The following is a 12,716-nucleotide window of genomic DNA, read 5'->3' as shown; positions in this document are numbered from 1 at the left end:
ACTTGGTACAGTGAAACGTCACAGTGAAAGATGGCGTCTGAAGCTTAGTTTCCCCAAAGTTAGCTCGAGTACAAATTTTCACCACTACAAAGCATTAATTTTGCAAAACAACTATATTAGCTGTACCTATATGTTGTACATGTAGAAGAACAGTACGAAGCCAGCTTGCCGTATTCTTAACAGTTTGTGAACGCGGATTTCATTTTTCTTTTTAATAAGACAAGTAAAATGACTTCTAAACAGTAACGTACTTTATTTATGTCCAGCGCAGTTTCCACATCCCCAGTTTTTCTCATGTTCGTCCCCGTGCTAAAAACATTTCGGCATTTCGGACCAGCCCCGGATATTGCTTTTAATTGCTGCTGTCAGCACAGCTGCTTGAAGCCGTATGCGTGTTTGCCCTCTTCGGTAATGGGTGCATCCTACAGCAGAGCACAGCTCACCAGCGCTTTCCAAAAAGCCAGTTTGACTTCTGTACCGGTTGGAGACGGTCCTGCGGAGTCGGGATCTCCCGGCCAGGACCCAGACTGTCGTCACTCGCAGCACTCTTTATATGCATTTTGAGAAAGGGTCCAGGGAGGCTGCGCGAGCCACGCACTCTGAGGGAACAGCCGAGCCCCTCCCAGCCATCTCCGACCTGTGGGGCACTGGGACTGAAGAAATGGGCAGTGCGCAATAAAAAGAACAATATGCAAATACTCGAGGCTGTTGGGGAATCCAGGAGCGGTCTTTGAGGACTTGTCTTCGGGCTGCAACCAGAAAGAAAAAGCTGAACTGTAGCTCAAACAACTCAGCCGGACGCAGAAGCGGCAGTCAGTCCGAGCACGAGCTGGTCACAGTTCTCCAGATACCTGAATAATCGCGCGCGTGTGGAGGGATGCGAGCTCCACGCGCTTCCATCGCGTGCAACCCGCTGCTGGCTTTCATGGTCCTCGTCAATTCAAATGTAAGTTCTCAGAGTTTTTTTTATTTTAACTTATAGTAGAGTTTAGCTCTTTAGCAGTGCCCGATGACACAAATGTATAGATGTGGGAATAAATACGAGGAATTTTGTGGATATTTCTGTCGCCCTCCCTGCAGCTGGAAGAAAATGATGTAACAGTGATGACAGAAATGTACAGATGTGTGAGGAAATCAAATGAACTTTGTTGATTTTTCTGCCACTCAGTGTAACTCAAACAAAAAGATGTTGTGTTTTGTCCATAAACCCCTAATAGTGAAGCCGAAAAGAAGTTACTCGAAAACTCGCTGGTAAACTAACTGTTTACCGGCAAACTAAACTCTTCGCCGTCTTGAATCGTGGAAACCTTTGCTGCTCCCTCTGGGGTCTAGATTCGGCAGCCTTGACACCTCGACCTTTCACGAATCTTCTTTTCTGCTCTACCCACTGGTGATGTTGAGTCAGGGGCGTAACTAGACCCGAACTGTGTGTGTGTGGGGGAGGGATGGAGGGGGACTTTCGTTTCCCTGAATTCCCTCACTACCACTCTCCAGCAGTGCACCCCATCTCTCTATATCCTCTCTCTGGTGTACATTTCATATTTCATAGTTCACTCACATTCAGTTCTGCGATCTGCATGGTGTGAGTTCTTTGCAGCAGGCACATTAGCCCTCCGCGCTACTTTACTATGAGACAAAACTGCCACTAGACTGAATTCTGATCTTTCACCAGTAAGATCATTATTCACCAGAGTTATCTCGACATGTCATTGTTGCCTGAAATTTGCTGGGCACAGAAGGAAGGAAGTTCATGTGCTTTTAAACTAAAAGTTATTTTTAAACGCAGCCCCTCCCCCCAAAAGTCAGTGCCAGGTGCGGCTGCACCAGTCGCACTGTCCAAAAGCCACCCCTGCTTCCAGCAATGCGGCAGGACAAACATTTTCAGAAATTGGGTCTGAGCTAACCTCATAGCCATTATATGAGGAAAAAGAAGTGATACATTGTGCAGTTTAAATATACTGGACAAGCCTGATAGTATAACAAACATATTTTTTGTAGATTTTACGCTGTCCACAGGCTTCAACTTATTGCAAGTCCAGAAAAATTCTCCTGACCCACTGTTGCCTGAAGGTACAGTTTTAGTTTACCCAATGAGATGTAAAATATTCATGGGAACGGCTGCCCTTATGTACAGGTATCAAAATAATAAGCTTAGTACAGTGCTTAATTTGAGCCGGTAGTTGCAGATGGAGCCCACTGGCACTCATTTTCAGGGTCAAACATATTTTTCCTCATCAGACTTTGTTACAGAACAAGAGAGAGAAAACAAACACCAAAAGTGAAACAGGAGAAAGATGTTAACATTTTGACTAAGGAAGAAAATCACAAATATCTGTTCCAAAATGTTGCTATTGATCCATCCCATGTGCTAAGAATTATGTGCATCATGTCAGGGCCTTTGGCCAGGGGTGGTGTCCCATGTTCTGTGTCCCTGCCGCTGCGTTATGACTGGGGTAGCAGTTCGAGTCCCCACAGCCAATAATGGTGTCTTAATAGAAGCATGTCAGGGCCAGCAGTATGCCATAGGTTACCCATCCCTTCCATATGCTATTAATGCCCTTGTCCATAAGGCAATAATAACCGCCAGTATGCCAGACCAGCAGCACACTTGCCCACATAATACACATCCACTTGCACATAAACACATACTCTCACACACACATTCTCTCACACACTTGTTCGCACTATATCTCTTGCACACTTTCGTACATTTGTACTGTCATAATTAAGCACAGACTTGCCTTTTAGTGAAGCTTAATTAAAATATATTCTCTATATTCTATTGAAAAATAATAATATATTGCCTTGTCACTGTTTGTTACAATTATGATGTGAATGAAAAGTGCACTTCCTTAAAATAGCTGTATAGAGCTTATATTTGGTTTTACATGTGGATCAAGCGGTTACAGTATTGGAAATGAACAAATCCACTTTCTATCATACAATATCACTGCATTGAATTGATTTTATGAACTGCTTGACTTCTTCGGCAACCCTGGAATTTATCCAGTAACAATTTGCATTTTGGGATTTTCAGACCCAACTTATAATGTAATAAAAACCTATATGTTCTGGACTGAAGAATTGTGGTGAATGGAAAGCCAGGACTGACTGAAGGTGTCGCACAATCCTCAATCCAGCACCATACCCCAAAGCCTCAGCCCTAATCTCCCTCCTCGTGCCATCCCACATTTTCAGTCCACTCTCCCCTCTTGCACCAGCCCCACTGTTGCAGATGGAATTAAGTAGGTTTTAGGAGACAAGGGTACCCCGATATGTGAACCTGGGGTGATAATGAAGAGTTAAGAACAATGGTTCAAGTATGGCCCAAAAGGGTCCAATAGAAAAGGTGACCCAAGCAGGGTCACTTGTTTTTTAAGAGAAGTGAAATCAATTCCGTAGGGAGCAGGAGACAAAGTACGTAAAGGGTCATGTAGGTCAAAAGATAACAGGTATTTATTTAAACAAAGTCAATTTTAGAATGCTCACATAATAAGAAAAGCGTGGTGTGAAATAGTGATAGTGGTTTTAAAAAGACATCGCATTGACAACAATATAGTAGTTGAATTCCATAATTGATCTTTACAAGTTATAAGGAATTCATGTTGTGGGGTGGTCGACGGCGTTTCGAACCCGATTATTGGGGTTCATCTTCAGGACAGTGGTGAGCATGTATTTTGAAGTAAAACTGCCCGTAAAGTTCCTAGAGTCTCCAAAGTGGGAGGCAGGGGCTTCAAAAGTTAATTATTTGAAAACAAGCAGCTTGGCAGTACATAGATCCGCCTGGAGAATGTCATTTTCTTTAGAGGGGCGACAGGGCATTCAACAGCCAACCCCAACAGCTGCAGGACGTCTCTGACTGCTCGGCCTCAGGCTCCCATTCACTGCCCTGTCGCCCCTCTAAAGAAAATTACATTCTCCAGGCGGATCTATGTACTGCCAAGCTGCTTGTTTTCAAATAATTAACTTTTGAAGCCCCTGCCTCCCACTTTGGAGACTCTAGGAACTTTACGGGCAGTTTTACTTCAAAATACATGCTCACCACTGTCCTGAAGATGAACCCCAATAATCGGGTTCGAAACGCCGTCGACCACCCCACAACATGAATTCCTTATAACATGTAAAGATCAATTATGGAATTCAACTACTATATTGTTGTCAATGCGATGTCTTTTTAAAACCACTATCACTATTTCACACCACGCTTTTCTTATTATGTGAGCATTCTAAAATTGACTTTGTTTAAATAAATACCTGTTATCTTTTGACCTACATGACCCTTTACGTACTTTGTCTCCTGCTCCCTACGGAATTGATTTCACTTCTCTTAAAAAACAAGTGTCCCTGCTTGGGTCACCTTTTCTATTGGACCCTGATGGAATTAAGTAGGCATCCAGTGCTGCAGAAAGAGAAGGTATTCTGTGGGTGCCTCTGTAGAAATATGTGTATATTCATGAGAGTTGTGTAATTTTTATATGTGCAGCATAAGAGGTGTGCTAATGTAAATGCTGGATGATGGTGAATAGTGTAAGTGAGTGCAGCGTGAGTGGTGTTAGTGTAGGGTGGAAAATGTGCAGATGTGAGTGTAGGGTGAGCTGCATGAATGCAATGTGAGAGGACGGCGCATGTGAGTGCTGAGTGAGAGGAGTGCATGCAGTGAGCAGGGTGAGTGGTGTGCTTATGTGTGGTGCACGGTGAGCAGCAAGAGTGGAGGGTGATCTGTGAGAGTGACTGGTGAGTGCATGGTGAGAGGAGTTAGTGTAGGGTGAGTGGTGTGTCCCTAGGAGTTATGGCAAACTATGGTCCCTGTGTGCAGGCAGGATCAACAGAGTGCCTGTATGAATGCAGGCTGAGAGGTTTGTCTGTGAAAGTGCAGGATGAGAGGAGGGGGGCATGGTTAGTGGTGTGACTGCAGTGTGAGTACTGTACTTGTTTGTGTGGTGTGTGTGCAGAGTGAGTGATGTACCCATGTGAGTGAAGTGTGACCTGTGTGAGTGACAGGAGTGCCTAAGTGAGTTCACGGTGAGCATTGTGACATTGTGAGAGTAGAGTGAGAGTCGTGACTGCAGGGTGAGTGAAATTACCATATGAGTTAGGGTGCGGGTGAAAGTGCAGAGTGGGAGAAATGAATGCATGGTGGGTAAAGTGCTTGTTTGAGTGAGATTGCAGAGTGAGCAGTCAGAGTGACAGGGGAGTGAAGTGTCACATGAGTGCAGGGTGAGTAGGTGTGCTCATGTGACTGCAGGGTCAGCGCAGGGCAAAAAGCGTGAGTGCATGGTGACTGGTGTGAGTGCAGTGTGATTACTGTGAGTGCAGGATGAACAGTGTGCACATGTGACTGCCGGTTAAGTGGAGGGAGAACGGCGTGAGTTCATGGCATGAGTGCAGTGTGGTCGCAGTGAGAGCAGGGTGAGCGGTGTGCTTGTGTGAATGCAGGGTAAGAGGAGGTGTGCTTGTGTGAATTCAGGGTAAAAGGAGGATGTATGGTGTGAGTACAGGGTAACAGCGTGAGTGCATGGTGAGCAGTATGAGTGCAGTGTGATCGCTGTGAGTGTAGAATGAGCTGTGAAAGTGACAGGTGATTGGATGGTCTTGTGCATGCAGGGTGAGCAGTGTGCTCGTGTGAGTGCAGGGTAGGAGGAGGGTGATTGGCGTGAGTGCATGATGAGCAGTGTGAGTGTAGTGTGATCGCTGTGAGTGCAGGGTGAGAGTGAAAGTGAAGGGTGAGTGGTGAGAATGAGGAGTGAGTTGTCTGAATGCAGGATTTATTCCCAGACATTTGGAGTAACTCAGTATGCTATTGATGGCTGGTGTAGGGTTTGAGATATTAGTTAAACCAATGCTAATATGTCATCAATCGGGGATGGAGGGTGGAGAAAATTAATAATGTGCTGATCTTGCAACAAACTTTCAGTCTCATGATTATGGTTGCCAGATGACTGGATTTGTAGTCCCAGCGAGTACAAATAAGAAAAATGATCTAATGCCAGTAGTTTTAGCCCTTATCTGTGCATACTTCAAACACACACATGCCAACATTTTAGAGCAGGGAAGTGAGAGATTAAAAATAAAAAATAGTTCGAAGAATGTATTTCCCCCCCTGACTTTTATCGAAGCAGAGCTAGTGTGACTCAATAGGGTCAATTGGTATGCCTGGTGACAGACAATCAGCATTTCATTTTTGACAGTTTTATAACATAGCACAAACAAAAACATAGTTCATAGCTTTGTTTTGTTTGCATTATATAAAACTGCCAAAAATAAAATGTTGAGGCCTGTCACATGCTCTGATTTCCCCTTCCAAGAATTATGGGCAAAGTGTTAACTTTTGATGTCAGATTTCCTTAAATACAAACATATGTTAACATATATTAATAGTATAACATTAATACATACCGGTGGGTGTAGTGTGTTGTTATATAGTGTTAATTGACTGCTTAATTTGCCAAAATGCGACAGGAATCCATGTATGAGTGCACGTCTAAGAGTTAAATAAATATACCATTTTACGATTCCATTTATTGTGAATACACAAAATAAATAGGGATAAATACCAATGAGATGGCCACAAAATAAGTATGGGTGGATACAGACTGAAATGTTAAAAAAAAGAAATACCTTAAAACCTGTAGCCCTAATTGTAACTTTAAAAAATATTTTAAACGCTATTAAAAAAATGAGTTTGAAAAAACATTCACTCCCTCCTATTTATTTTTAATGAATGGATTGGTTCAGATGGCTGCTTCTGTTCTCAACGCTTTCACAATGCCTTTGTGTTCACATGGCCTTGCTTGAGTAGATAAACGTGTGGTCATTGGCACCAATTGCAGCGGCACCACTCAGTCTTTAATCCTTCGGAGGTCAGTAAAACGAGCATCATTGAATGAATATACAGAATCTGTTATCACCGCAAACTTACCTCAAGTGCTGTGAAGTAATACAGTTCCAAAGCCACTCTCATCGCACATCCTCTCACATTCAGTCAGTCTGACTTTTTAAGCAATCAGCTCCTTTCATTCTGAGAAGCATAGTTTCGTCCTGTCACGTGGCAGACTACAAGCCACTATAGAGCAAGTTTTATTGGCTGATAGGTTATGATTGGTTTGGAAGCCCTGTTTGCCGCCATATGCTCAGGTTCCGTTCATATTGGTCCAAATAGATATTTTTTCCGTATCTTTCCTGAAGTTGGTGGGCAGTCCCTCCCCCTTCATGGTACACAACACTCCACCCTCCAAGGAAAGCCTCGTGTTTTTGACACCTTTGTTGTCCGATAAACAAAAATTGAGCCACAGCTCACTGTCCATGGGAAAGGCTTGGACAGCGGTCCGCTGGTGGAGAGGGTTTGAGGTCAAGGTACTATGTCTAAACCAGGGTGGAAAATGCAAATTGCAACAAGAGTGGTTAACTAAAGGAAGTGGCAGATGTATTCATCTATATGACATACCATACCATACATACAGTGACAGCCCATGCCATACTATACATTGATAGGCCATACTATACAATACCCAGAGCCACTGGAATTATGCGACAGGAGAGAGCCAAATTATGTGGCAGGGTTGAGTAAATTATGCGGCAAGAAAAGGAAAATTATGCACCATAATGCAAAACACTTTGTAATAGTATTACTTCATTGTTTCATCATTTTTAAACTTGATAACACTGTCTGTGCATTGGCTGTACCTGTTTACTACTCAAAGGTCCTCCGCTCACTGATAGTATTCGGAGGACACGCTCCCTTGTCACGATCTAACTTGCAGCACTTGTGCAAAATATGAATGTAACAATTTATCAGGCTAACACCATCCATTGCAATATCTGCTTGAAGACATCTACATTTATAATACTAAGAGCTTTCCAAATACATTATCATCGATCATACCCTATTACAACACCGTTCCTGATCTTTCAGTTTTGACTTTCACCTTTCTGCTTCAGAGCATTCCATTTAACTATGATTGGGCCTCTATAGGTTGCCTCCCTATTGCGTCCCATTTAGTGTCCTTGGTTATGGTAATTTCACAGTTTACTGTGGCTCTTGCACAGTCATTTACCTACAGGGAAAAAACTCAAACAAATGTAAATAGTTGAAACAATTTTTCATGAGTGACAGCTTTAAAAGTGTGAATCACCATTCAATGTTTTAGTGTTTTCACCTGTCTAAATGTTATTATAAACATTTTAGTGTTCGGAGGGCACTACGTACAGATTGTGGCCAAGTATTTACAGCAAGGGCAGTGCTTAGAGGCGCACACATTGCTAGGTCAACATCAGAGTGCAAGCAGTATTGTATTGTCATTTACACTGCGCTTTTGTACCTCTTCGAAGAATCGAAGCGCTTTCAGAATCGACAAGTAAACACCTGTTCTGTCGTGCATGATTGGAAGAATGTTGGGTGAGATGTGGCCTATAACTGGCCACATTTGGGAGTATGACTTTCGGATGAATGTGCCATTCTTGTCGCCACAGTCATCTTGCAGCGCTTTATTGCACGAGGTGAGGCTCAAAAGAGTTTGGGAGATAGGATGGCTGTCTGTATAAACAGACCATTAATTATTTTCAATTGAGGCCAATTGAAATGTTTGCTTTAAGGAACAGCCAGATCTTTATTTTATTATTGTAATTCCTGGTGATTGCTTCTTATCTATTTTTCTGTGTTTTTATTGAGAGCTTCCAATTCTGTTTTAGCATACCTGGATGTTTAGTGCAACACACAACACCACACAATTCCACAACACACAATTCAACACCACCCAACACAAGTGCATGCCACTTAATACCACTCAACGCAACATGATTCAACTCCACATAATTACACTCTACTCAATACCACATAAATACAATCAACACAAAACCACTCTATGCCACATAGCAACAACTCACATAAATACAGTCTACATCATGCCACATAATTCCAATCAGCATAATTTCACTCAAAGCCACACAGTTTCACACCACACAATTCAACTTCACACATTTCCATTCCACACCACATAATTTGACAACCACATAATTCAACTCAACAACACCATTACACAACACACCACATACATCCAATCCACACCACAGAATTCCCCATCATGCCACAAAATGCAACAGCACACCACATAATTAAACTCCACTCCATACCACTGCACAACACAAAATACTATTCCACTAATTACACTCCATGACACACAATCCCACGCCACATAATTCCAGTACACGCAATACCACATAATTACTACCCATCTCAATTGAGCCTCCTGCAGAGCACACCCACCCTCCCACTTTATTATGACACTTGATTATATGGGTGGGCGATCTAGCAGTGCTAAAACTGCTCCTTTACTGGGTGAGGCTGTTGCCGACCCCGGATCTTTTCCAATATAGGCTAGCTTTGGAGGACATCATGTGCTATAGAAATGCTCAACTTCTCCACTGACTAAAGCATGTCGAATTCCATCTACTGGCTTGAGCAATGTTTGGAGTAATCATCATGAATGAGGGATAGATACAAAGAGTAGAGTAAAAGCGGTCTTCTGGGATAAGCGAATCAATAACCACCATGAAAAAGCGAGCTCTGGGGGGTTGGTAGAAGCTTTCCTGGCCTGTAAAATTGTCCCTACCACCAATGTCACGCATATTGTACATTAAGTTTAGTTTGGGAACACTTCATGTAAATAATTTCATACATAAATGGAAGTGTCGAAAACCACTCCCCCAAACTGTGATACCTGTAAATAAGTCATTGAGGATGTTGAACACGTCCTCTTCTTTTGTCCTGCCTACGCCAGACCCAGGCAGAGTTGGATCAACCTTCTGTGCTCTCTTTGGGGTGTGAGGGCATACCGGGTTGCTTACCGTGTTTTCACATGGGACACTTGCCAGGTAGTGGCATTTGGTGTTAGTCGATACCTCTATACAGTGTGGCTATACAGGAAAAAGCAGGGGGTGTTGTTTTATTTGGATATACATGTTTTCATTATTGATTAATTCTCTTACACATATCCCACGATGCTAATAGGTCGACGTGTATTGGCTTCTGCAGCACTGTACTTTTTAATGGAAACTTCTTATCTGCTGTATTTACATTTCTTTTTTAGATAAAGGCCCTTATATGGTCAATTACCTGTCTAGTAGTGATGGACTGTATTTGGAAACCTTTTGCTTTTATCTCTTTTAATTTATCTTTCTGTTTGTAAAATGGTTTTATGATCTTAATTATTTTAGCAAACTAACATTTTATCTGGCAAATGTCATTAGCCATTTGTCTATAATGTGTTTACATGCTTTTGTGGTATGAAGAACTGAAATAAAGATAAACTAACTGACTACTACCCACATCATTCCACTGCACACCATGCCACATAATTCCACTACACAAATCCACTCCACACAATTCCACAATTAGCAATTCCAATCTGACCCACATAATTGCACTCCACACCGCATAGATCCACTCCACACATGGAAAAGACATTGCCATTTACAACGCCAATGGCTCTAACTCTCGCAAATGCGACACCTATTGGCTTTCCCAATGCTTGTTTGCACTGGTGTTCACTCCACAAACTTCTTTTTCACACCCTTTTCTTCTTTTTTTCTTGAAAGCGCCATATAGTGGAAATCCGATTTTGTGCATTGTTTTTAGGGATAATACAGGTTTTGAATTTATCTTTCGGAAACACCTTTTTTAGTGTGAGAAATATTGACAGTGTAAAACAATGTTTCTTTAACAATGAAGAGAGAAAGAATCCTTTGTGAAAGGTATTTAAGAAAAAGCTTAGTGGAAATAAGAGTTGTACATCTGGAAAGCAATACCTTTATGCCCAATAGGAATCCTAGAGTGGAAGCAAGGCATGGCCACTCACTAAGCTGCACTGAAGAAAGTGGGACTACCCAAAGTGAGCTTGAACCTCTTTGGGCATAATAGGTGGTCAGACTCTGAGAACTCGCCAATTATTTTCCTGGATTAGTTTTACATTAAAATAGTTCTGAGCCCTATATCTGCGTACAGCATTGTAGAATGGAAGGTATTCTATTGAACATCACAGGAACGCTTAAGAACAACAGTGAGTATGAGTAATATGTTTGAAATGAGAATTAAATTCTAACATATGATCAGCTGCCTGCACCAACTGGAGCTTTTGAGTAAGACCCAAATGCCGGCACTGTTTATAGGGTGTTTCCAAAATATAATTGCTTCTATAGGTAGAGACATGTCTATAATTAAAGGTAATTATCAACAAGAGAGGGAGTGAAGAGGTCGGAAAAGTGGTGGACTTGCCCTCCTCTGTGTATCATAAGAAACCAAAAAGAATCCACCCTAGTTTTACAGAATAATATTATCCTTCCTAGGTCTGTTCTTCACTTGTAGGAAATATAATTAAAGGTCTCCATGTGAGTGAAGATACCTTAATCCCTGCATCAGCATAGAAACCTTCCAACATAACCATGCCTGTAGTTTGGGTTTTCAAATTATAATTTCACGAAAAAAGGTTATCGATCCTGGTCACAATGAAAGGACCAATGTATTTATTATTCGGAACACAAACTCAATTTTCCCAACTATAATTAAGATTTAAGTTCTACATTCCTCAATTGTGTATTGTCCAGATGTCACTATCCTACCACTGGCATGACAGCTCATGCCTTTGGGTGCCATCTCCCTATTGCCTCAGGTATGGGGGAGCATGGTGTACAACACAGCCATCTTTGGACCCTTTCACGGGGTAGACTAACAGGAGACAAATGGGAACTCCCGGCCAACTACTGAGTTTCCCTTTTGGTGGAACAAGGAAAGTTTCTATAGACATTTCTCAGCACCCTGCAAGACCCTCGAGTGCTGTATTAAAATTCTTTTGCCACTCATATTCAATTCTCCGAATGGATACCCAGGAAATTAACCTTGGTATGCTACCTGTCACACAGCAAAAACGCACTCAGTACCATAACCTCCTCTAACCCAGACCAGGCGATGTCAAAAAGTCAATCCCTTCCAACCGTCTGCTCAGCTGGCTGGAGCCCACACCTTCATGTATCTCACTCAGAGAAGAGAGATTAGAAATTGGACCATAGTTGTGTATCAGGTCAAAGTCCTGTCCTGTCTGGATGAGGAGTGGTCTTTTTCTGGGGGCTCGGGACCACTACTTCAATAATGAACAAGATGAACAGCTCCACTGTCATTGATGTTGCTGACATGTTGGCCCCCTAATTAGTCATAGAGGTCTGAATCATTGGTGGTACAGTGATGAACTAGAGCAAAATCCTTTGTAAACTTGAATCAAAGCCATCCAAACCAAGCTCTATCTTTAGGAGGATAGTCTCTGAAGTAACAGATTGAGTATATGCAGGAAGGGCCAATTTATGCGGCAGGGTCGACTAAATAATGTGTCAAGACAAGGCAAGTAATTCTGTGCAGTTCTGCAAATTTTGTGATAGTACTGTTTCAATATTTTGATATTTTACACTTGTTGACATTGTCTGACAAAGGTTGCATTAGTTGGTACAACTTTAACACCCAAACACAGCAAAGAGCAACAGAAAGGTAACCAGTCAAAGGGACACCCACTGCGCGGTAACACATGTCTCTTTAGCTTTGAACCGTTTGAGTTAGAAACATAATTTTTTGGTTAATAATCCGCAGATTATGCAGAAGATGGTGGATTAAGTCTCAAACGAGGCACACACATAATGATGTGAAAAAAACGCAGCAGCCGCACAATCACAATATT

General features: G+C 42.1%; 1 protein-coding gene across 1 annotated transcript in view; it reads left to right on the top strand.

Annotated features, from left to right (window-relative positions):
- Nucleotides 1–720: 720 nt before the first annotated feature.
- The window catches only part of SCTR (secretin receptor), a 416,552-nt gene continuing 404,556 nt past the window's right edge, over nucleotides 721–12,716 (top strand). Inside the window, exon 1 of the mRNA XM_085647486.1 lies at nucleotides 721–946. Within this exon, the coding sequence (XP_085503612.1) occupies nucleotides 878–946 (69 nt within the window). The 5' untranslated portion in view covers nucleotides 721–877. The remainder of the gene's footprint in view (nucleotides 947–12,716) is intronic.

The sequence above is a fragment of the Triturus cristatus genome, chromosome 3_2 (assembly GCF_964204655.1).
Source record: "Triturus cristatus chromosome 3_2, aTriCri1.1, whole genome shotgun sequence".
NCBI classification, from domain to species: Eukaryota; Metazoa; Chordata; class Amphibia; order Caudata; family Salamandridae; genus Triturus; species Triturus cristatus.
Note: the sequence above shows the minus strand (reverse complement) of the source record. Positions and strands in the feature narration are given on the sequence as shown.